Source organism: Nipponia nippon, unplaced genomic scaffold, assembly GCF_047370975.1.
Source record: "Nipponia nippon isolate SJK-2023a ecotype South Korea unplaced genomic scaffold, ASM4737097v1 scaffold_4, whole genome shotgun sequence".
In the NCBI taxonomy this organism is placed as follows: Eukaryota; Metazoa; Chordata; class Aves; order Pelecaniformes; family Threskiornithidae; genus Nipponia; species Nipponia nippon.
In genome coordinates, this window is record NW_028262358.1 from 96,906,826 (window position 1) to 96,933,378 (window position 26,553).

Consider the following 26,553-nt stretch of genomic DNA (forward strand, 5'->3'; position numbering starts at 1 on the left):
TTTAACTGTGTTCTCATCGCTCTGGCTTCGTCTATTTATATTGCTAGCACTATCTCTTATCACTTGTACAGACTCATAGATCTTGATCTGGCTATTTTGATGTTACATTCATATGAATGATAATAACGACAACAATAAATGTATCAGTGATGCGGTTCTGTGTCTATAGGAAAAATGTAACACTTCAACAGTGGGGTTTTTTTGCCAGAGAGAAATCAGCTGGAAATAAATTGTTTGTTAAGTCCCTTAAATATATGTATCCTTTTCAGAATTGAACAGGGTCAAGGAGACTTAATGTGCATAAAGCTGAACTAGTATTTTTGTATGGCTTGGCAGATTGTAACTGAAATTATTCTCTCCTGTGAAAGTCACTGTAACTAAGTTCTAGGATCCCTGCAGTATTTCATTTCTCTTTGAGAGTTGCAGGGCAACAGCAGCAAAGTAGTTTGAGTCACTCATCTTCTTTTTAAGGCTTTAGTTCACATTCAGCCAAAGAAGTTAAATTAATGGTTTTTTTGTTGTCAGTAAGAGGCACAAAGAGAAATATATTACTTATAACTTCTATCTAGTGAGCAGTTATTGACTTCAAAAGAATGAGCAGATCAGGCTTAGAAAGCCACTTAGTACAGTTGTGCAAGGTCTCAGCATCCTAAATTGGCTGGAGTGGGAGAACAGTGGCGTAAGGGAAGCATAAAAATTGTAGGGGTTGGAGCAATTTGGTACTCTCTGTATGTGCTCAGCACAATGTCAGAGCCAGTAAGATCAACAAAATGTCACAGAGTGTCTTTGGCCTATTTTACACCGCTGCAAAATGTATTTAAAAACTGTAGAGGGATTGGGGAGACTGAAGTTTTGTGTGAGGTTTACATAGCAAAAAGGTGAGGATGGAGCTGGACTCTCATGATTTTTAGTGATTTGGCTCACTGACGAAGTCCACGAGGAGAAAAGAAGGGGCTAATGTCATCTTCTGACAAAGCCTCTCCCAAAAGGGGTCACCTCTGTGTTAATCCCAGTTTCTTCTTTTACAGAGTCTGACCTTTACTTGGCCAAATTTGTCAAAAGTCTGCTAGGTCCTAGAGAAAAGAGGAAGTTCTCCAGAGCATGCCAGAGCATTTTATAATATGTCCTTAAGTGGCATCATTTTTGTTTACTGTTGTTTGGATTTGACAACTATAGCGTGCAGGAAAGACCATATTCAGTGTCACTACGGCTTCACCCTTTGCATTCAGTAACAACCAGGTGAGTGACGAGATGTGAGTGAGAAATGAGGATACAAGAAGCCAGCAAAGCTGGAAGCGAGCAGAGGGGACGCATCTGCAAGGAGGCCTATCCCTTCCCGCATGGTGAGGAGCTGCCCAGGTGGTTGTGCCATAAGTAGGCTGTCCAGACTGCCTGTCAGAAAATGTCATTCTCATGTCCCCCGCAGAGGTCTCCATGAGCGCAGTGGCCTAGCTCAGCCTCAGAACAGGGTGAGGAGAAAACAGGATGCTCCTGGTCGCCGTCTGGGATGGCCTGAGGTGCCCTCTGGGGCTGTGCCCGAGCGTGGCCTCACAACACCCAACACCCACACCCCGTCTCCAGCACCGCCATGAGAAGGCGTTCATTCCTGCGTTGTCCACTTCTCGTGTGAACACGTGGCATGAACTGTCTAGATGGTGCAGCCAGGCGTAGGAGAAATGCAGACGGTGAATTTTTTTCCAGCAAGTTTTTGTTGGGGTTTTCAGCAGATTTTTTGGGGGAGCTCCCGTTCTTTGTCAGTTTGTGGATACTTTATTTTTTTGGACAGGGTTTGTTATGGAGAGCTTTTTGCTTGCCTTTCCTTTTGCTTTTTCCCTTCCAACAATTAGTGGGGATTATGTATTTTCATTTTTGTCTGTTTTTTGTGCTTTTCATTTTCAGAGGTGAGTTTGGGGGTCAGGTTTATTTTTTTGTTTGTTTTCTGTTTCTTTCAGCAGCCTTTCCTCACCCTGGCAGTTGCTGGCACAGGTTGTTTATTTCTTGTTGTGGTTTAGCTTTGCCCTGGATCCAGACCGCAGCTTCCAGCGCCTTCCGGCAGCTTCCAGGGGCTTCCGCATCTCACAGCTTCTGCAAGCCGCTCCCTGATTGGTGGGATCCTGCTTGTTAGCTGTTTCCTGATAGGCCGGTTGCTGATGCAAGGGGGCTTCCTTTTTTTTAATCTTCCATCTTCCCCTTTCACTCCCCTGCAACCAGATTTTATAGTACGGAAGACGCAGGTCAAATTTTCTACTTGCAGAATAAGATAATTTTCATTACAAGGCCATGAAACGTTTAAAGTGTATTTTCCGGACTGTTAGCAGGGAAGTCTAAGTTATCACCATGTTTTATTTTTCTCCCTCCTCTGAACTCGTGGCACGTCTGAGGAGTGGCTTGCTTTCATGAGCTGCCATGTTGTGAAGCACTGCAGGCGATGGACATGAGCGCCTCACGTGATTAAGGTCTGGAGAAGGTACAAAAAAAATTAAAGCGGTGGCTTACAGAGTGTTAAGTAACTTTCTTAATGGATATTTATGATAGCTCTGTGAATGCCAGGAAAGAATGAATGAAAGTAGAGGAAACCAGTTAAATCAAGCCTTCAGGTGTAAATGCTGATTGTTGTGCCTGAATCACGAGATCTTAACTTTCAATATCACTTCCTGTGAAGAAGAATTATGTAAGTCTTTATGTATGAAGTATGTATAAATTATGTATGAAGTCTTATGTAGCTTAATGGGCAAGCTTTTTACCTCATCAGATAAAGTTAGGTGTAGACCTGCGTTTCCTATTGTGGTTTGAGCTGTGGAGAGCAATGGAAATGACTGAAGGTGTGAGAACTGTCCTGTGGTGTGATGGGTGGGATTCAGTTGTCTGAACAAGGTAGCAATTAGTGTTATCAGGTGCAAAGGGGAACACAAAATATATGATGGAACCATGAACTAGTTTTATCAGCCCAGTGCTCCAGTGTACCTAATTAATACAGAAAAACACAGTAGCAAATGCAGTTGAAGTTGTTACATATTATTTTTTAATACCTGCCTTTTTTTGGTGTTATGCTCACACTTCTGATGTCCCTCCATGTCCTAAAGACTGACGTTTCAAGTCTTCCTTATGCAAAATGTGGGGTAGGCTGTGATAATCTGTTAGCATTCTGGTATCTCCTCTGTGAGGGGCATGATGCTGATGGGGGGGGCTTCTTCCTCCTCTGTTTTTGGCTCCACGTGAGTTTCTTTCGTGTGTTTCCTGTCACAGTGTGCTTCCTTCTCCTGGGCTGACAGCTGCAGCCCCCGACCCACAAAGGGCTATGGTTTGTCTAGCAGTGACTTGGGGACTGTGTGTGACACCCTCCCCAGAGGGGCCATCCCCAGAGCTGGAGCTGGAGCAGGCGAGGCAGCAGTCATTGAGCTCAGCATAGATGCTACAACAAAGCAAATCCAGTTCAAACCAAGTTCAGACAAATCTTGAGACCCTGCAGTGCAGGTCAATATAGAGCCCGTGTCCTTCTACTGTTAATGGCACAAATGACATTTACTGGAGTACAATAGGTGTTAAGAGCAATTGTAATATCCTTTCTGAATCTGAGACAGAGACAGGGTAGTAAATGTGATATGGGATTTGCGGGAAAGCTAAGCACTTCTGGAAAAGTAGCAGCAAGCCTGGTGGAATACATTAGATGATTGCCTAAATTGCCACTTGGTATCTTTGTGTAGGTGACTGAATCCCACCCATAACACTATAGCTAGCAACCAAAGGCTAGGAAACAAAAATAAGCAGAAGGCACTATGTGCTGTAAATGGCCACGAAGCCTTTAGTCAGAGAGTACAAAGGAAGTTCTAAGCAGAGCTTAAAAAGTAGAGCGCACAAAATTGAGTAGATAATGGAGGTGTTCAAGGTTGGAGATGCAGTTTTAGGCAGATAAGGATTTGAACAGAATCTTCAACTTATTCCTAAAAGATGGGAAAGTAGTTGCATTGTAATAGAAGTGTTTTGAAAGGACAGGAGAGGATTAATGTCAAAGGTGCTGAAAAGTGATGGGTTAAGATGGATAATATATTATTTCCACTACTAAATTTTACAAATGCAGTTTATGACTGAGCACTGCCTAACACCATAAGAAAGATGGGGACAGACTGTTTAGCAGGGCCAATAGTGATAGGACAAGAGGTAATGGTTTTAAACTAAAAGAGGGCAGATTCAGACTAGATATAAGGAAGAAATTTTTTACAATGAGAATAGTGAAACGCTGGAAGAGGTTGTCCAGAGAGGTGGTAGATACCCCATCCTTGGAAACATTCAAGGACAGGCTGGATGGGGCTCTGATCTAGTTGCAGATGTCCCTGCCAGTTGCAGGGGGGTTGGACTAGATGACCTTTAAAGGTCCCTTCCATCCCAAAACATTCTATGATTCTATGATCATCTTTATGCTAATATCCATTTTGGGGTAGCGGAGTGGGAAGGGGGAGAAGAATCCAATTCTTAGCTTAAATCAGGAACTGGAGATGATCTGTTGGCAGCAGCAGTGGTAGCTTAGCACAGATAGTCATCAGTATTTGTAAGATACAATGTAAGGAGGCATATGTTTTTCTTTCTCATATGCAATAGGTATGCTTGCCCTGAAGGGGAATATCCTCTGCTAAGGAAAAACAAAGATGCGAAGTCATAGGAAAAACAAGTTACATTTTGCATTCAGTCTTACTTAGAAAGTGTGAATACCAATTTCTGTAACTGTTCTTGTTTATCCTTAATACCTATTGTAGTTTTCTGCTTTTACCAACTTCTGTAGTGTCTCTGCATGTTTTACGGAAAGTATGTATTAGTAACAAAGTCTAGAGTTTTGGGTTTTTTTAATACAGGATCTTGCAATTGCACAGTATAAGAAGAAAACTAATGTTCTAGTTAGTGTGAGGAGCTCTTATTTAAAAATTAATTCTTGTTTCATCCCCGCCGACACCTATACAATCTTTTCAAGAAGTTGGCATGTAGTACTGTTCTACATTATTCTTCCACAATCATCTTCAATAAAGCAATAAATATATGTTAAAAATAGCACAGTAAGTGCTATGTTTGTACTCAAACGGTTTTTCACAACTTCTCTCTTTTTCCACTATTTTCTTTTATTGTGTGAAAATTGTTTTCAGCTCTCCAAAGAATTATTATAGCTTTGTCCAGCCTTTCAAAGAGGTGCTCTGACTTCCTCTGCGGGAATGCTGGTTTTAAGTGTTCTAACTACATTGTTGGCAGTCAAATACGTCCCTTGATAAATAAACTGACTTGACAGATTTCTTCTCTACTACTATTAAATGGAGCTGTATGTGGTCCTAAAATGTCTGCTGTGCAGAATTGCTGTGGATCCTAGTAATCTGGACAGATTGCAATATTGTCTGATCATGCTTCTGGGGAATCTAAGGTAACAGTTTTTATTTTAAATGAGCTGTTCCTACCTATTAGAGGCATTTTTTATATATCAGAGTTCCTCCTTGCTATGGTAGTTCACTAGCCTTCTCCTCTGACCACCACCATGAGAGAACTTTTAGTTTATCTTTCTTCAGCCAAAGAAACAGTAGCAGTGACTAATCATGAACAAGTAGCAGTTTTTCCAGGTGACAATATTGCTCCACTTTCATAAGTCAATTTGGGTTCGGAAGGGATTGTTTTTTGTCAGGCTGTTTACAGATTTCATAGTGCTTAATACTAGAAGTACCCAGCAGAGCCTGTAGGTGGAGAGTGCACTAGAGGTATGAGAAAAAGCTGAGGAAAAAAGGTTTAACTAAATTTTAAGTCTGGTTGCCTTTCCCAATATGTCGCATTAAAATTTTGATTTGTGATAAAGCTGCAGAAGAGACATCCTTTATATGCAAAGCCAAGAATTTACCGTAGGTCTAATTGGAATCTTAACAGTCTTGCGAAAGAAGTATTATTAGTGCAATTACAAAAGTACTAAGACTTACCATGCAAGTTATCCAATTATTGCGGTTCAGTTACAGTAATAATAGTTTAATAGTTAAAACTGACAAATAAACTTTCCACTTTCAATGGTTTCATTCAGGAGGAAAGGGTTATGGTGAGTTGTTGTCCTGAATCCTTTGCCAAGGGAATGTGGTGGGGCCTTCTTCCTTCTCATGCTTGAGGGGCCCATACTAGAGGATACTTTTAAGCATTTTCTAACACATTCTACATCTTGCTACTTTTGCATTTCTGTGTTACATCTGCATTTGTTATGTAAGTTGTGTTTTATTTACATTGGAAGCTTGTCTTTTGTTACTTCTAAAGCCAGTTTCAGCCAGCTCCAAATGTATCATCTCTTCAGTGATCAGTAGTTAGTGATGATTTGTTTATAGCCTTGATCTGTCATCCTGTGTTTACATTTTTCAAAGCCTCTGCTGTTATCCAGTGTTTGTATTCCACAATACCACATAATTTATTCTGTGCACAATAAACTGTGTCACTAGAATAGTACTTGTTATCTCTATCTGTTACTCACAGAGCTGTATCAGAATTATTATAACAAGAGACATAGCACCACACAATTGTACAAAGATAAACAAAACTCAAACAAATTAGCTAACAGTCTGCTAGAGCTAAAAAAGCTAAAACAAAGCTCCAGGCAAGCATAAGACAAGTCCAGACAAATCATGCCTGATAAGTCCCAGTCCAGTGGCCTTGCAGTGCTAGAACAAGCCCTGTGGTTTCTCCTTCAGCGATACCATATCTACTGAGCTAAAGGACTACAAAAGTGAGACGCAGGGGGAGAAACTGTGTTGACACTATTTGTAAAACTGAGAATATATTCTCAAATGGAACTTATTACATTCACTTGTTTTTGAACCATTCAAAGTCAAAATGACTAACACTAAGAATCAGCTGAGACAGCCACTGTGAAATGATCCCTGGGGATTCTAACAGTAAGCTAAGGCGGGTAGGGAGGTTGGTCTTGACAGTAAATAGCAGCCTGCTAATGAGGTGGTCACAATTATGTGTTATAACTGTATTATCAGAGTTGGGAAGTACAGAGGTCTTAAAGAGTACTTGCAAATAACTAAAGTAGTACAGAATGTTTTATATCAGAAGGGTTATCTCTCTGGGTAACCTCTCTTCTCTCCTGTTCTCCTTTAGCATTTTGTGAGGTCTTCACTTGTTTTATAAACTAATATCCACAAAGGAGTTTAAGTCAAGCACTTAACGTGAAGGAGCATGAAATATCGGCAATGATCTCTCACATTAGATCATGTAGTGGTACACAAAAGAAATGTAAAGGAACAGCGTGACAAAAATTACAAAAAAAAAAACAAACAAAAAAACCCCCACCACACAACTGAGCACCTCAGCTGTAATACAAATCAAGTACCAACCTTTGCTGGTACTGACAAAGATCAGTTATGGGGTGAAGTTGTGAGCAATCAGTGGAAGTAGCTTACTTCAGTGGAAGTAAGTTAACCTGCAGTCCTATTTACATGAGCAGGCGTTTGCAGACAGTGACCAAGAAAGCAACAGCTTAGTCTTCTGGCGACTTTTTGAGGCAGTGAGAAAGGACACCAATTCCCCAAAGCTCTCTCACTTCATACGTCAAATTGAGGAGCAGGAATAGTAAGGGAGAGCAAAATCTGGTGGATCTTAAGCAAGCTCAGAGGATTTCTCTGCTTGGTCTGTTAGATGTTTACCTGTTCACACATCTAGCCGGGAGTGAGGCTGCGTGCAAATACATCCCCTCTAGCCAACCAGCCACACTGATCAACACAGCAGTGCCTTTACAGGCACCCACATAAACACAACGGCAGTCACATACAAATAATCAGCATAGATTGCCTGATCCTTTTCTTCCTCTGTGGCTGATGGTCGTGATTTTCACTAGTGGAACTTCCACACAACCTCTCCATCTTTATTCACAGATAAATCCATATTCATGGATCCCTCAAATATAAAGTCCAGTATCCATACTCACACCATAGGCCCCTTAACCAGTTGCAAGCTCAGATCTTGGGACTTCCCAGATGCTGGTCTTCTCATTGACTAGTCCAGCTTTAAGTTCACTGGCTACTCATGTCCACAGACACAATAGAGCGAGGATCACACAGAAAATAGTAATGGCATTTATTAAGAGGATAGCACAGACTATGGGGATTGGGTGGAGGGAATGGCCAGAGAAGCATACTGATAAGAAGTTTGTTTACACATGACTACTATTTTCTATTGCTGTTCCCATCACATGCATGATAACGTTGTTTCCTTTCTTGCTAGTTAGAAGGTTCTGGTTGAACCTCTCCACTGTTGTGCTCGACTGGTTCTTTCAATGTCCCATCAGTTAGTGACCTGAAAGGTCTTGTGTTTGTTATCATCTCAGTTAGTTATCTATCGCTCCTTAAGGTTTGTGTCATCCTATTTCATTTATTACTTTTCTTATGTTTTCTCCTTTTTCCTTATGATGAATAGCTGTTAAACAGATATCCTTACAAACCAGGTGTCCCTACGTTCCAGACGTCCTTAAGGAGGTGTGTGACTGCTCCAAGGGAAAAAAGCAGGTTGGATTTAGCTTTGAGATGTGCTCTGTCTCAGAAATCCTCCTAAGTCTAGAGCAACATCTTTGACAGATTAAACAATATAACAAAAAAGTCAACTGCAAAGAGTACATTTCTTTCCAGTGAAAATTTTATAATCTAGCATATACTCCTGTAGATTTCTCCCTCAGGATGGCTTTCAGCTTGGAACAATGAGTGTTTTGCATGTTCTTTAGGAAACAGAAATCCCTGACTGCAGTCACTTGTCCATAATTCGCGACTTTGCAAAATAAAATACTTCTCATGAGCAATATTTGATTCTGGCTATTTATAAGCAGGAAAGAATTTTAAGTGTAGAGACACTCAGAGTAATGAGAAACTTTAGAGAGCAAACAAATAAATAAGTTTTTTAGCTAACTGGCTTTATAAATACAAAATCTCACTACAGATACAAAACTCCTGGTAATATAACACTAATAATGAGATCCATCTTGCTTAAATCTGCTTTGCAAAAATTAGGCACCTGTGTAAACAAGTTACATGCGTTCAGCTAATATTGAATAGAGCAACAGGCACCCTCAAACTATGAATTATCCCTTCCCGAAATAAACAATTGAATCACTTTCTTGAGATTGCGAGCTAGGATAGATATCTACAGTAGTATGAATTGCTCTGTGGAAGCACCAGCCTTCCCCCATTGAACATGGGGAGATCTTAGATGACTAGGGGTGGGGGGCAGTACAAATAAAAATTGCTTTACTTCATTTTCTGTCTTGGCTGGAATAGGTTGAAGACCATTTTGGCTACTTTTGTCATGATTTGGTGGCTGTTCCAGCACAAGACATGAAGACATTAAGAAGCAATGCCTTTAAGTGGATCTATATAAAATCTACTAATTCAAAACTTCCATTTTCATGTGCATGGTTCTCAACACAGTCACATAAGGAGCTGATTTGAACCAAGGAAATTGGACAAATAAATAGTGTCTGATATTAATCTGTTTTGTTGTATCCAGGATTGTGAATGAGTGCCTGGATAGCACACAAACATGTCAAGACTGATATTATGAGAGTTTACATCAGCTAATGACCTTCTTAACATACTCATTCATTTACAAGAACTATTAACAAAAAGCTCAGGGAGACTTCTGTTTGAGCAGGGATTGACCAGATAATGATGGCTTTTCTGTATGTGAAATTTGAGTGCAAATCTGGATTATTTTAGCAAACAGCTGAATGGTGGCTTTTCATTAGTCCTGCAAGGACACGTGCACCCACACATGCCAGTTCCTCCTTTAATTCTGCCCGCACTACTGGTGTGTGAAGAAATGCATCTAGTTTCCATTGGGTAGATTAATAAAATAAAGAAAGGAGTGCGTTAACTCTAACACAGTTTCATCAAGGCTTAGCCATGCTGGTTATTTTACTGTATTCATTCTAGCCTGATCTTCCACAGATTAACCTTTCTTATAACACTGTCACAGCCCACCGACTGTGATTTAGCAAGTACGTAATTTATCACTTAATAAGAATGTCCATGTTAACCACAGTGGGAGATTTTACTGGCAGTAAAATCTGCTTTTTCTCTTAGGGAAAATAAAGGCTGTATCCAAGTGGACTGAGAAAGTTTAAGGTCTCTTATAATGAAAATGACCTTAGAAAGAACAGAACTTTTTATTGGCAAATGTTTAGTATGTGTTGTGGTGGTCCTGAGACATTCTGTGAGAATAAAGACCCTTATTGGCCAAATATTTTTATAAATAAAAATGCAGACAATATGTCCCGAGTATTTTTGTCTGTCCTGAGTAGTAAAAAAATTTTTATTTAGCCCACATTGCATTTATATTATTATAGTCAGGAATAAAGCTCTAAATATCCTCCTTACTGCCCCACCATTGCATTCTCTTTTTCTCCTATAGAGGTGATAATTCCTCTATTTTATTAACTCTTTTTCAAGCACAGAAGAAAGCTGAAAAGTTGCAGAGCTCCCAGCTCCAATTTTGTCTGAACTACCTGAATCTATTTTGGGCTGTTAAATACAACATTAACCCTCTGGGAAGAAGGATGCCTAGCACTAGAGCATCTAGCATAGTATGCTGACAGGGTCGCTTTTCTAAGAGGACTAAGAGTAAACTGCTTCTGTTTCCTTCATTCCTTACAAAGCGTTGATGTATCAGTTCATTCTTCCTTACATTTACTGCTGTGAATATAAATCTCAGGAAATATGTAGTAGAGATGGGGCCAAAAACCGGTGATAAATGTCTGATGTCTTTAAACCAGTCAGAGATTTCTGTAAGCCTATGGTAAGTTCTCATTGTTAATGAAAATCTGTGGCTGTTAAAAGTGAACATACGGATAAGGTCACAGCCTTATGGTTTGTAGCTCCTGTTCTAACATCAGTTGTCCAAGAGAATGGCACTATTAATTACCCTTTTCAAATTCATTTTACCTTTGCAAAAGTACATTCTATAGAAACTGATGATGAATATAGAGAAGTTCCTGGCAATAAGGATCAGAAAATTTACAAAATCTGAACTTAGATCTCTTGGACTATGTATGTGACTCCTCTTTTCAACTTAATTTTTCTCTAATAAAAAATTTTCATACAACTGTAAAATGTTTTAATCATTGAATGACTTCTCCCATAAACAAAGAAAGCAAGCAGAAAGGAAAAAGATGACTCTCTGTTACTTCAGGTTATAAATCTTTGGGAGGGACTCCAATGCTAATGTGACAGGAACATAACTGTAGATGAATAAATGGAAGAAAGCCCTCTAAAATCAAATCTACACTCCAATATGTTATTACTAATTTTTTTTCTTTTTGATTCACATTCACTATTCTTTAAAATAGAGCTAACATTTCCTGACAACCATGGAGAGCTATAATTTATTTTTACTTCATTCTAAGCAAAATTCTACTTCAGAGGTAAATAAACTTGCTTCATTCTTGACAATGCCTCCAAGGAGAATTCAGAGGAGGGAAGGGAAAGAAAAAAAGTAACATGATATGCTAGACCTGTAGCTTGGGGAAAGCTTCACTGTCGATATTCTAAAGTTAACAATCACTGTATCACCCTTGGGAAGGGTTTTAGAGAAAATAATCCGAGAAAAGCTCTCTTGGGAGACTTCTGTAAGTTCCCTACTGGCTGCTTTCTCAAATTCTCTCCATAGAAACGTGCTTCAAAGTACATCAGGAGAAGCAATTTTCAGTAGTATTAGTGGTAAGGCAGCTGACTCATATTACTTTGAACTCAGAGTCATTGGGCTTATGGAGACAATCAGTTTAACCCACCAGTGAAACCACAGTAACAACAAAGATCTATGCTGATCCAACATAGGATCCCAGAAATCACTAAGAGTTCACACACACACATACATAAAAGTTGTTGGGGTTTTTCCCTCTTACCAATTTTTCAGAATCTAAAAGCAATAGAACTTTTTTTTTTTTTTTTAATATGGCATACACATTGGTTGGGTCATCTGCTGCATCATCACCAGCATCCACAGTCTTCAGACCAGATGGATGACCAGACAGCAGATAATTTGCTTTGATGCGATACCTTCATTTTTCAGTTTTCCATAGGGAATTACTGCATCTGAGCTTAACGTGAGAAAAGTTCAAAATCTGTGGCTGGTGAAACATGCATGGGACAGTTTCTGCCAAGATGAGTTCATCTCGTGACCTGTCCAGCACCCACATTTTTAGTGTTATGTGAAGGCTCTGGTGAAGCTCACTGTGAAAGTTGTTTGAAATGCATGATGCAAAGCTTAGAATAATGAAATATCTGGAAGAAGGGTTTCTCAGCTGAAGTGATTTGCCTATAGAAGTTACTGCTAAAGCAATGAGGTGCTTGGTCACTGTTAGATAATTATAAAAGCTTCCTCTCTGAATTCTCTGTCAGGTTCACAGTAACAACCCTATAGCTATTAATCTCACTTTCAGAAAAGAAATATATCAAAAGTTTCAGTAACTTGATAAGTGAAACAAGAATGCTATAAAAGATTCTACTTCCAATAGTTTTTTATTTGAATCAAATTAATGTTATAGTCATGGATGGTCAAAGGATGTAAGATAAGCAAGGATTATGGGGTGAGACAACTAAAACAGTATCAGTTGATTTAAGATGCAAATTTTCTTTGCAAATACTGCCTTTTTCAGATGGGCTGTGAAGTGTTAATGGGCAGGAGTATACAGATCTAATGGTTCATATAAATTTTCTTGACAATTTCTTTTAACATCAACTACGGCATTGTGAGAAATGGAAGGAAAAAAGCCACACTAAAAACATTGTCACCAGAGGATGCTCTATTGCATTATCTCATAAAGTATGTTTTTCTTTTTTTTGTACAGAATATGCTTAGAGTATAGATCAGTTAATGAAGAAATTCATGTTATGTTACTGTTTTCTGAGATGGGTTCCTTAGCCAGGTTTTGGCAAGCTCTGAAGAGGCCTGGTCTCTGTCTTAATTTCTGTAAATAGAATTAATTCTTGAGGTAGGGAAATCAGTTGAAAATTTCAGTAGTTATGTAGAAGTTTCTGGAAAAGCATATAGCTTTGTGGTGGGTTCATAGAATCATAGAATAGAATAAACACAGGGAGACCACAGACAAGCAGACTTGACTTGGGGGAAATTAAATTTGTTGCCAATTTAAAATAGAATAGGATGGTGAGAAACAAAGACAAAAACTAAACCAGCTTCCCCCCACCCTCCCTTTTTCTCAGGCTTAACTTCACTCCTTTGTTCCCGACTCCTCTAGTCCTTCTCCCTCCCTCCTCCCCCGAGTGGGGCAGGGGGAATGGGGAATGGGGGTTGCAGTCATTCATTGTATAACCTGATGACAGTACTACATGTATACATTTATGTATGAGGCAACATTTTTTTGATGTGTATTAAGGCAATACAGATATTGTGTAGGTAGATGTGTAAAATAAAAAAAAAAAAAACACGCAGAAATTAGAGCAATTAAGTTTGAAAGAAATAAAAAGATCTGAACATTCAAAACTTTATAAACCTCACACTGTAACTTGCAAATGAAATAGATTTCATTTTTCAAAGTAATGTTGTTAGGGTCAGGATTTTGACTTGCTCTTGTATTTCTTAAGAAATAATCATCTCAGTTGAATAAAATAATGTTTGTCCTTTTTATTTTGTCTGTGAATAATCCTACTTAAAAGGGCAAAAATGACGCATTGGCTTCCAGTAAATTGGAACTTAGGATCCAAAAGGTTGGCTGTTAGAGAGTGAAGTATGATAATGACTGCAATTTTATTTGGCACCATAGATGAATTTTCCCAATAAATTTTTAAAGCTTTAAGAAATCATGTTGTAATGATATGTATATTTAAAATGAATCAGTGCTCTTCCTCGTTTTTTCTTTGAAATTAAAAATGTTCTGCAGAAGTTTGTTGTGTTAATACTGCTCAGGAAGGTCATGCCTCAGTAATGCTAAAGTAAGGGTCATGTATTTCATCGGAAACATCTCTAATAATCCTGAAGGTGGTTGAATTATCTAGTTTTTCTTGCCCTTTCTTTTTTCCTTTCCAAGCTGGCATGTGAGCATCGATTAAATGAATGATAAGGTCCATGTTTGATCGATTTTTCACTTTTTTAATTTAGAAGGTAAAACTTTCTACCACATTTGAAGTTGAGAATTATGGTTGAGATAATAGAGGTCTGATTCCAGTGGAAGTTAAAAAGGAAAAAGTTGCCTCGCAAATGTCAAGGCACCTTGTGGTCCAAGATGATTAAAACTAAACTGTTTGCTATATGAATCCCAAGGTGCTGCTACATCTCAGCTTCCATGACATTTAGCCAGTGACTTTTCATAGCTTGTTAATAATGTATAGCAATCCCAGTGTAAATTTGCAGTGACAGAGCTGGGCTGTTACAGTAGAGCAGTTAACTAGATTTATTTTGGACAGAAAATGCAGATTTGAAAAAGAAAAAAATCATGACTAATATCAAAAGAGATTGCACATTTACAAGACCATTTTACTGAAGACAGTTGCTCAGGAGAGGTGCTTTTCACATTGATCTATTATTCTGTCCAAAGTCCTAATTACCTAACTGAGAGATATTAACACAACATTACCCCACTCATCAAGGTTAACATTCATGAAGAAAAATTGATGTCCCAAACAAATTTCATAGTGTGGATTGGTCCATAAAGTTCATTGATTTTACCAGGTTGAATGAGTCACACAGGCAGGTAAAGGTTACAGCATAAATGCTCTTTTGTAAGTACAATTGCTGTTAATCATTGCTCCCAGATAAACCTAATAAACTTCTGTGTTGTAGAAGCCATGTTTTTTCTGAACCTTATATCTCACAGATGTACAAATTATTCATAAGCTGTAAAAGGTTACAGGACAGATGAAGAAAAAGAGGGAGAGAGGAGAAGAAGGATACAGATAAAAAATAGACTCAAAGAATAATGCGTTACAAAACAGACTCAAAGAATGATGAGTTACAACAGGATATGAATTAGAGTTGTAGGGAAAAATTTGGCTGACGTTTGGGTTCTTGCAGCTTTTCTCTGAGGCTGAAAGTTTACTCACATACAAGAAATTTTACTGTGACTGCAGCTATTATTGTGATAGATCAAAAGCCTTCATTTAATTCTCTATTCTCTCAATAAATCATGAATCAATCACTTTGGAATTGTTTTAAATGTAGTATTTGGTGTAGTAGAAATGTATGCATGCCAGTAGCCTTTAGAATACAGAATTAGCATGAAATAAAACTTTGACAAGTTATCACTGCTGCTTTTTTACAGGAGTTTTACATAGGACATCTTGGGCTTTTATTGAAAACTTCATCTAGGAGCTTAAGTCTCGTATTGATTTACTTGCTCTTTATATGGAAGTGTGTCGGCAAAAAACCCAAATATTTTGGCAACCTCAAAATTGTTATTGCAAACTTCTGATTAGGCTTGAATAACTCCACTTCTGCATAAAACACTTGAACAAGGCTGCAAAGTGCTCTTACCCCTTCTCTGATGAATCTTTCCAATACTGATATAAATATGGAATTTCTTATTTTTGTAGAAGCAGTTGCATATTTTTATTTGTTTAAATAGCTGCAAGGTTTTTTTTTAAAAAAACATGTACTTATTATATAACAAGCTAGTAAAATAACTTAGCTTCTTATTGAGTATACTTTTCAGGAGCAGAGCAATTGTGGACATGTTTCAGATTTTTCTACAGTTAGTGTTTTGATCGATAATCATTTGTACAAGAGACTCTAGACAGTTGAGTTTATGCTGAAGTGTGAGGAACTCAGGAAATAAGCAGACATTCAGACAGATCTTTCCTCAGCTGTGTTCTGATTCATTAATAGATTCATCTGCTGTTTTTTTAGTTTTAATCTCAAAAAAAAGGTTGTTGCTTTGATGTGGAAACACTGATGATCTTAGGTTCGATCTGACAAGCTCTGGACTAATGGAAAAGTAACCACTTAATTCTCCCAGTGTAAGTTCTGTGAATTCATTGCAGGAAGTGTGTGTTTCTCCCTTATTATTATCTGATAAATCATAATGTCCTACTTAAAATAAATTTAAGTTATCCATATATATTTTTATTTGGTAATTTTCCCTGCTGAGTTTGCTATTTTAATTATTTTATTTTATGTCATGAAGAGCAGGAGTGCAGACATGGGATCAGTCTCATATGTGCAGCAGCTGCTGCATTAGATTGTTAAATGTTTTATATAAAGTAAGGATTTTTCTTATTACTAACAGTTAGCGCATGTCTGCTTCACTGTGTAGCCAGCCTTGCGGTAGGATGTCTGCAACGCTGTGAGACAGGACTACTTAAATCAGGCAGATGGCATTTTATCTGACCTTTGATTGATAAAATATCAATAATGTTACAATTTCCTGTAGTTCTGTACATCTATCAATATTATAGTAGCAAATGCTTAAATTGTAGTTTAAGATTACTAAATCTGTGAACGTTTCTTAGGGCCTGATTCATCTTTCCTAAATAGGTCAGCTAAGTGCATATAGACAACGCCCTATTAACTCCACTGTCTTTCTGTATCTATACAACTGTCTTAGGTTAAAAGGTCAATTCTTCATTATATTAATGGGCAGCCCCTTAGACAGCTAAGCCCTCATCCTGAATGAGTCTTCTTTCTTTTAGCCTGAACTGTGTAGCTAGGCCAGCTTCAAGCTTGCAAATTGCTTTTATACTGAGTCCATTACAGGCCCATTCTCCATTCCCTTTCCTGCCTGTTCCCTGATTCTGTCTAATGCCTCGCTCACTCAGTTTAAATGTCCTAGCTGCTTTTTGCAAAAAGACCTTCAGTGCATAACTATTCCCTCTACTGTTACTGAATCAAAGTACCACAAAGCCCTGTGAGGCAAGAACAAAGAGCCCCTTCTATCAACCCATAGTGAATCATAATGAAAACCATAGTGAAAATCATCTTAATAAAGCTAGAGTGCTGGATCTGACAAAATAAATCTTCCCAACATAACCTTGTTATTCAGGACCCAGGCAGCAGAGATTTCTTGCTGCTTTCCAATGACTGAATCTTCCCAGATATCTGCAACCACTTGTGACATCAAGTACGAGTGAAAGATACAAACCTTCGAATTTTTTTGCCAACTAGCTCTATGAGCAAAACAATCTTCAGTGTCATCAAGGCATAACATGACAATCTCTGTTATCTCAGCATTTTGGGGGATGGTGAGCATGAAACAATCGTGTTATGGAATCATCTGCTGGTAACTAATGAACCTCTCAAACTGAACATCTCACTGGAAGCCGAATTTGAAAACTGAACTGTGATAGAGGCATGACTTCTTTAGAAGAACAGGCCTGGAAGTATCTCTGCTTTATCACTCCCAACACCGAGCAGAGATGTAGGGATACAGGCAAGGAAGAGGAAATCTGAGGTGGACTAGCAGTAGTTACTGGAAGGACTGAAGACTGACACTGAGGATGAGGAAACTGGTCTTTTACAAGCACAGTCTTTGTCCCAGAGCTGTTGCTTTTTAGACTTTCAGATGAAAGGGGTATGAAAATAGCAATTGCCCTAATGCAGCATCATTAGGGCAGTAGCTCTTCCTACCTCCGGATGAGCAGTGCCATGGCAACTTCATCACTGAAAGGGCATGGCGTGACCCTTCTATTCTTCCTGTTCCTTGATAGCATTTTCCTTTTGTCCCAAAAATACGATTTTAAAAACCATACTTTACTTTTTAAACTTTACTTCCCTTTTCTGTTTCTTGAGTGACTGTCTCGTCTTCCAAGACCACTGGTGTTTGGGTCTTTGCTCAGCCTGTATTTCCCTACCCTAAGTGTTCCCAGCCTCTTGTTCTGTTAGTATGCTTGCTCTCTCTCAAATGTCCCACCTGATGTCTCTCAACACTTATATTCAGTAAAGTAATTCTTGACAAGCAAAGTCATGTCTTACTCATTATCTATCTATCTTTTCTGTGTTCATCTCAGCCAATAGCCCAAAGGGCAAGCATAAAGAGGAAGCACCTTTAAAATGATCAGTGGACTTTGTTCCTGATTTAGGAATTTCAGCTTTGAAGTACCTAAGATGTTACAGTCACACTTCAGGATCATTTTGACTCACAGGTTTCCTAGATGGCTTGGGATTAATTTAGATATAAGATAGGTCTTACCAGATGGGTGGTGAAACTGGCCACTGATTCTAAACCTGTGTATATATTTAAAAGGCAGTTTAGACACTTAGAGGCACGTATGCCTCTTCCTTTCACTTCTGTTCTTCATTGTGCTACTTAATATAGGTGCTACTGAAACAGTGTTTGTCATAACCGGGGCAAATGCCCATTAGCTTCCTACAGGACCTTCAAGGTCATCTTAATAAACTCCTACATTCATTGTAGAAGACAGAGTTTCCATTCGAGCTGACATTAATGGAGAGAGGAAAGATGGCAAAACTGAAAGTTTGTAAGTATTGTTACATCACAATTTGCATTTAATGTCAGATGCAGGCTGAAAACTGCAAAGAACTGTCTCCTACAGATACATAGGAGATTTAATGGTGACTAGTTGGCTGTGTTTTTTCTGGGAGAAGGAAATGAACCGTTGTCTTCCACACCACACTAATCCTCAGCTAAGCATTTTGCCGAGATGCTTATTCCCATCTCTGTTCTTTACTACAGTGTAAAAGTACTAAAGTTACATTCTTCTGTTTCAAATCTATGCTATTCAATAGAATCTTTTCAGTCTTTTGTTCAGCTGTTGCATTGGCATATGCCCAAATTAAGATGATCACTCCTGATAATGATTGATATAAAGGTACAACAGAAAAGGGTCTATATTTGCACCACGTTATCTCAGCATTTTATATGAGAGAAAAAAGCTGTAGAGAATGATAGAAAAGAGGAAAATCTTTGCCGTCATCTCTATAAAGTGGTCATAATTAAATAGTGAATGCATTATTCTTACAGAAAATGAGCAGTATTTTTTTGCTGCCTTTCAGTACTGAAGTACTGATCTTCTATTGATACCTTTGTAAGTTTAAAAGCTCAGGCTTCACAATGTATTAGCTTTCTTTATCAGATAAGCTCTAAGAGTTATTTGCTGCTAAACCTAGATATGCATTTACGTATAAAGGCATAAACTGTTTTTTATTAAATGGTAATCAATGTACAAGATTTTCAGTGGTCATACATTGGTATGAAAGCTATGTAAAAGCCCCTGTTTTTCATTTGCAGAATGATCATATCCGAAGCACCACATACAAATGTGTTCCAAAGTATTTGAGTTAGGTTTATTGCCATTTATAGCACAAGAACTGTTTTCCATATCTACTTACACTTTTTAATGTCAGTTGTATTTAAATTCTATTTTTTTTGTTCCTCCTAATGCTCAAAAAGAAATGACAGATGGGAGATAAGAATGTGGAGAGGCAGAAGAGAGATATAAATTTATAAAAAAAGGAGAAGGAATGAAGGAAGGTGAGAGCGACCAAAAATTTAAGAAATTATCGAAGTGCTTGTCATATCCTAAGAAGTGTTAACTTTATTAACACTCTTAATAAAGCATACAATTTATTGCAATTTTGGGAAATTTGGGAAAGCCGCTGATATTAAGGTGGTGTTTTATGACTTGCAAACACTTACCCAGTAACATGGTTACTGCTAGTTGTTTCATAGTTTCTCAGAATCATTTAGTTAATAGAGTGCCTACCTCTTCAGTCATGAAGCGTAATTTATATCTAATTATGCTATCTGAACACAAGCAAACTGAACACTGTGGTATTGTAGTGTTTACGAAAGAAACTGATGTGGTCATGAGTATGTGAAATACTTGCAATATTCTTAAATATTCTTTAAGTTGAATAATTGTTTGACTTGGTGTTGTGGTTGAACCCCAGACAGCAACCAAGCACCAACACAGCTGCTCGCTCCCCGTCCCTATGCGATGGGGGAGAGAATCGGAAGGGCAAAAGTAAGAAAACTTGTAGGTTGAGATAAGAACAGTTTAATAATTGAAATATTATAATAATAATAATAATAATAATAATAATAATAATAATAATAATAATTATAATTATAATTATAATTATAATTATAATTATAATAATAATAATAATTGTAGTGAAAACAACGAAGAGAGGAACAAAACCTAGGAAAAACAAGGGATGCAACTGCTCACTACCTGCCAAGCAACGCCCAGCCTGTTCCCAAGCAGCGATCGCTGCACCCGGCCAGCTCCCCCCAGTTTATATGCTGCGCATGACATCATATGGTATGGAATAGTCCTTTGGCCAGTCTGGGTCAGCTGTCCTGGCTGTGCCCCCTCCCAGCTTCTTGTGCACCTGGCAGAGCATGGGAAGCTGAAAAGTCCTTGCCCAGTGTAAGCACTGCTTAGCAACAACTAAAACATCAGTGTGTTATCAACATTAATCCAAACCACAGCACTATACCAGCTACTAGGAAGAAAATTAACTCTATCCCAGCCAAAACCAGGACACTTAGGAAAAAGAGTACCTTGTGCAAATTGATGTATGTGGGATTTGATTTACTGGATATCTAAGTGCTTTCATGGGTTTATGTTTTCTACCTAAATTTCAATTTGAAGGCAAAGTCATATTTTTTATAACTTTTCTTTTTTGGTGATGCCACCATCACTCTATATGATATTATACACTTAATAAATATTTGGAATGTTTTCAGTACAAAATAGATTATTTTACCAAGCATTTATACATATATATATATATTTAATGTTCCAGCTCCATTTTTCTACTTCAGTGTCTATAGAGTTAGGCCTGTGGCTATATAGTTTGTGTCTCTGAAGTCTCAAGGCTTTGTAGAGCCTTGATTCTCTGAAGTCTCAAGCCTTGCTGAGTAGAAAATCATCCAAACCTCATCCAAGCTGTATCCTGTGATATAAAGCTGATTCCATTCTATCGATTCTCTCCACTGGCATTACATCAACCTGCTCTGCTAGTCATTCTTGCTCTGACTAGTTATGACGACAGTAACTCTGTAAACTGCTCTTGTCTTTACTGGGTTCTACTCTTCAGCAAGTATACACATCACGTATAAAAATGTGCCCACTTGAAGCTGCCAACAGGAGAGTTCTTAAAAAACTCTTCAAAAGCTTTAAGGTTTTCTTCAGTGTTTGAGTTTTACAGACTAAAACATCAAGCCCACTCACCTTAGATTCACATAGGTATAGTTATTCTGTCCAGAATTTTTACATAATAAATGCATATTTATTCCAGTTTATGTTGTAACTGCTTTTTTTTTTTTTTTTTAAGTGAAATGCCTATAAGCACACCAAAGTATAAAGTTGAACAAATTTTAAACTGTCACAGTATTGCCTGTGTCTAGTTGCCTTTTTTCCCAGTAGCATATTCTCTCCATTGTTTTATAGGCATTCATCCTTCTGGTCCTCCTTCCCATATCTGGGTGAAGTCTCTCCCTTCAATATTTTTTTTCTTTTCTTTTTTTTTAATATGCTGTGTAGCCAGTAGAAAGGCAAAGGTATCTGCAGAAAATTATTTAAGCTTTCATTGAACAGAATCATCCTCTGCAACCCTTATTCCACTGAGCATAGGAGAGTCCTAGGGTTATTACAGTTAGGTGGGATGAATCTGGTTCTAAATCCTAGGCTTTGACATTTGCCAATAGGCCAAACTATATCTTCTCAGAAGATTTTGCTTAATGTTTTGTGGCCAAAGACCTATACAGGTGGCCTTACGGCTTGCTCATTAAGTCTTATCCATGTTTTTTCTCTCACACATTATCATTAGATATTTGAAAAATAGTAATGTCTGCATGAGTTTGTACGTTTTCCAAGCAGTATGCCATCACTGTCATCTGTAGTTGATGTAGACTTTGGTAAAGCTGTTCTGCTGTCATTGGCTTGGTAGATTCCAAATTCCCATTACCCAGAGTGTATTCCATATAAAATGAAAAAAATATGTTCTAATAGTCAAGGCAGAAATAAAACAAAACATAATTACCAATACATACTGTAATGATCCTTCAGGAAGTGTTATACATACCTGTTCTGTGGTCCATCCTCCTCTTTTGCTTCAGGATCTGGAAAGCTAAGGTAGACACTGCAGATACTTCATTCTAATGATGTGTTTTGTATTCACACAATATAGCACCTTGAAGAGTAGGTGACATGACTATTCTTATTTTCTCAAAGGTAATTTTTCAATGTACTTATCTTCCTCTAAGTAAGGCACAAAGTTTTATGCTCTTCATTAAAGCCAAGACAACATAAAAGATGTGCACCACGCGGTTGCTAACAGGAGTTTTTGAATGCAGTGCCTCATGTGAAATACATCCATGTACAACACATCACAAAAGAGTAAATGTTGTAAATACCATTATGGGGCTCTGTTTTGCAGAATGTATTTGAGTATATCTGTAAAGCTGTGTGTATGTATGCAGGGATGTGTCTCAATAATGAGATTAGTAAGATTTCGGAGCTTCATTAGAGGTCTTCTGAGTCTGTTTGGGTCAGTTGTATAGTTATACGAATCATATGGAAATATTTTGGTATTAATGATCACATAGGATTTACAACGAGAAAAATACAGAAGAGTTTTTTCAAGATGACTAATATTTGATAATTAGAATGATAATGAAAGCATGGTCCCTGAAGGTTAGCTTTTATGCTGTAGTTACATTTAATGATGCAATGTTTCTCAACAGGCAGTTTTCCAAACATAGACTGCAGTTACTTAGCTAAATAAACTATTTTAGTAGACAAACAGTCTCCCAAGAGTACATTAAGAAAGGTTTCTACTCACCTTGCTAGAACCAGTAAACTGTAATTGAGACTGTTAGGTTTGATTATGATCCAGATGTGAAATTTGTGGATGGGTTTTGCCGTCACAAATTGCCTAAAAGATCGCCATGGATTGCAATGCGAAACTTGGAAGAGTTCCAGTAAAATACTCCTTAAAACTGAAAGGAATATATGAGATTGTGTCTTGTTAATGCACATACTTTATACAAATTGTTTCTGCACAAAGTATATTTTATATAATGGTTATGCATAGTATAACACTTTGGAATGTTGTTTGCTTCAGGTGTCTTGCTGGATTTTCAGGACAGTTTTGTGAAACAGAAGTTAATGAGTGTAATTCATCACCTTGTCTACATGGCTCAACCTGTGAAGATCATATCAATGGATACACTTGTAAATGTCAACAAGGTAACTGACGTCTGACAGAACAATCTTAAACAATGATGGTTTTGAATTGCCAGTGTTACTACTGAGAAAACTGGTAAATTATAGCAAGCTCTTTGTATATAACCTATAATGTACAAAAAGATTAACTATCTCTTTGACAAGCTTTTTGAATGAAATCAAAAGAGAATTAACTAGTCTAATAACCATGTTAGAAAGACTTAAAACTAAACCCAGTTCATTAAGTGAGTCTGAAGAATTATCTAGAGCTAGGTTTATTACGTGTGATCTTTACTAATGTAACTTACTGACAAACAGTCAAGTAGGCCCTGTATAGTGACTAGATAATTTAACTAGCTACAGATTAAGATTGATGTAAAAGAAATTCTGAACATTTGAACTAACATTTATTATTATTGTTGTTGTTACTGTTGTTGTCACACATAGCCATGCTTAGGTCTGCTGGCTGGGATGAAAAGAAATTTTCTGAAAAATCATAAGTAGAATGAAAGCAAGGACTTTCTAAAAAAAGCGGGAGCTGTTTTCTTATGCTAACATAGATCAACTTAAACAGGTCTTGTGACTTAGGAAAGTATAAGGGGTTTAGTATTTATACAAAAGCAAAGGTCACAATCAGCCCGCATTGCCACGCAATCACAAATTTAATCCATTCGGGACTACTCACCATCTCCTGTCATGTCTATTAACAAAGGGCCTTTTGTCAACCTAAGTAAGGTATAAGTAACTGCCTTGAAGCATACTGCTCCATAATTCAGTTACTCATAATTTAAGAATTACACTAATAGCTACCTCCTGAAACTTTAATTTTTCAGTTTAAGTCTATTGTTTCCTATTGTACTGACCTGCACGGCTGAGTACTTTCTTTGATGGTACTCATCCAAGGTTTCTTAGTGATTATTTTAGAGATTATTTAACTATATTCTGGAAGATAAATATTCTATTCACCCATGATATCTTCATACATCTGATCTGCTTATTCTCTTTGTAATGAGGTATTTTTGCCTTGTTGGTTTCCATTTACAAGCAATAAGATCTTGCTAAACTCTCCTGATGTCATGACCATATATGTATTACACACAACTTTTCTACAGACTTTCTAGCAATCTGTTCATATAATTTTTACATAGATATATATCCATGCTTGTTCTTCATTAAAAAGAAAACATACAAGGAATTGAATATTAATAAAATAAACTAAAGTTGCTGGCGGAGGGGAACCTCAATCCATCCCTCTCCTACCAGTTTGATGCCAGTTCTAGCAATAGATGCCCAGAGCCTGGAGAAAGATCACAGGTCAGCAGGAGAGCACCTGAAAAGCAGCACAAAGGAATTCCAGCCGCTCCAGCCAGTAAGTCAGCTTCATTGGGAGCCCAACTTAAATTCCTCTGTGCAAATGCACGTAGCGTGGGGAATAAACAAGAGGAGTTAGAAACGTGCCCGCCTGCAGGGCTATGATCTTACTGGCATCACAGAGACATGGTGGGATGGCTCCTATGACTGGAGTGTTGGAATGGAAGGATACAGTCTCTTCAGGAAAGACAGGCAGGAGAGATGAGGAGGGAGTGTTGCTCTCTATGTCAATGGCCAGCTGGAGTACATGGAGCTCCTCCTGGGGATGGATGAGGAGCTGACCGAGAGCTTATGGGTCAGGATTAAAGGGAGGGCAGGGACAGGTGACATTATAGTGGGGGTCTGCTACAGGCCACCAGACCAGGAAGACCAAGCAGATGAGGCCCTCTGTAGAGAGACAGGAGCAGCCTCACATTCACAAACGCTGGTTCTCGTGGTGAAGTTCAGCCACCCTGATATCTGTTGGAGGGACAACACAGCAATCCCACACATTGCATAAGCAATCCAGGAGATTCCTGGAGTGCATTGATGATAACTTCCTTCTCCAAGTGATAGAGGAGCCAAAGAGGAGAGGTGCTATGCTGGACCTTGTTCTCACCAACAAGGAGGGGCTGGTAGGGAATGTGAAGCTCAAGGGTAGCCTTGGCTGCAGTGGCCATGAAATGGTGGAGTTCAAGATCCTTAGGGCACTGAGGAGGGTGCACAGCAAGCTCGCTACCCTGGACTTCAGGAGAGCAGACTTTCGCCTCTTCAGGGATCTGCTTGGTAGAGTACCATGGGATAAAGCCCTGGAGGGAAGAGGGGCCTAATATTCAAGGATCACCTGCTCCAAGCTCAGGAGCAATGCATCCCAACAAAGAGGAAGTCAGGCAAAAACACCAGGAGGCCTGCATGGATGAACAAGGAGCTCCTGGACAAACTCAAACACAAAAAAGAAGCCTACAGAGGGTGGAAGCAAGGACAGGTAGCCTGGGAGGAATACAGAGAAATTGTCCAAGCAGCCAGGGATCAGGTTAGGAAAGCTAAAGCCCTGACAGAATTAAATCTGTCCAGGCACATCAAGGGCAACAAAAAAAGCTTCTATAGGTACATTGATGATAAAAGGAAGACTAGGAAAAATGTGGGCCCTCTCCAGAAGGAAACAGGAGACCTGGTTACCCAGGATATGGAGAACGCTGAGGTGCTTAACAACTTTTTTGCCTCTGTCTTCACTGGCAAGTGCTCTAGCCACACCACCCAAGTTGCCGACTGTAAAGGCAGAGACTGGGAGAATGAAGAACCACCCACTGTAAGAGAAGATCAGGTTTGAGACTGTCTAAGGAACCTGAAGGTGCACGAGTCCATGGGACCTGATGAGATGCATCCGTGGATCCTGAGGGAACTGGTGGATGAAGTCGCTAAGCTACTGTCCATCATATTTGGGAAGTCGTGGCAGTCTGGTGAAGTTCCCACGGACTGGAAAAGGGGAAACATAACCCCCATTTTTAAAAAGAGAAAAAAGGAAGACCCAGGGAACTACAGGCCAGTCAGTCTCACCTCTGTGCTGGGCAAGATCATGGAGCAGATCCTCCTGGAAACTGTGCTAAGGCACATGGAAAATAAGGAGGTAATTGGTGACAGCCAACATGGCTTCACTAAGGGCAAATAGTGCCTGACAAATTTGGTGGCCTTCTATGATAGGGTTACAGCATTGATAGATAAGGGAAGAGCAACTGACGTCATCTACCTGGATTTGTGCAAAGCATTTGACACTGTCCTGCATGACATCCTTGTCTCTAAATTGAAGAGACATGGGTTTGGCGGATGGACCACTTGGTAGATAAGGAATTGGCTGTATGGTCACACTCAAAGAGTTGTGGTCAACAGCTTGATGTCCAATGGGAGATGAGTGATGAGTGGCATTCCTCAGGGGTCGGTATTGGGACTGGTGCTGTTTAACATCTTTGTTGGCAACATGGACAATGGGATTGAGTGCACCCTCAGCAAGTTTGCCAATGACACCAGGCTGTGTGGTGCGGTCGACACGCTAGAGGGAAGGGATGCCTTCCAG

At 38.7% G+C, this 26,553-nt stretch overlaps 1 protein-coding gene across 1 annotated transcript in view; it reads left to right on the top strand.

The window, feature by feature from the left end:
- The window catches only part of EYS (EGF-like photoreceptor maintenance factor), a 923,675-nt gene that overhangs the window by 490,987 nt on the left and 406,135 nt on the right, over positions 1–26,553 (top strand). The window contains exon 30 of the mRNA XM_087776394.1: positions 23,032–23,156. Coding sequence (XP_087632520.1) covers positions 23,032–23,156 — 125 coding nt within the window. The remainder of the gene's footprint in view (positions 1–23,031; positions 23,157–26,553) is intronic.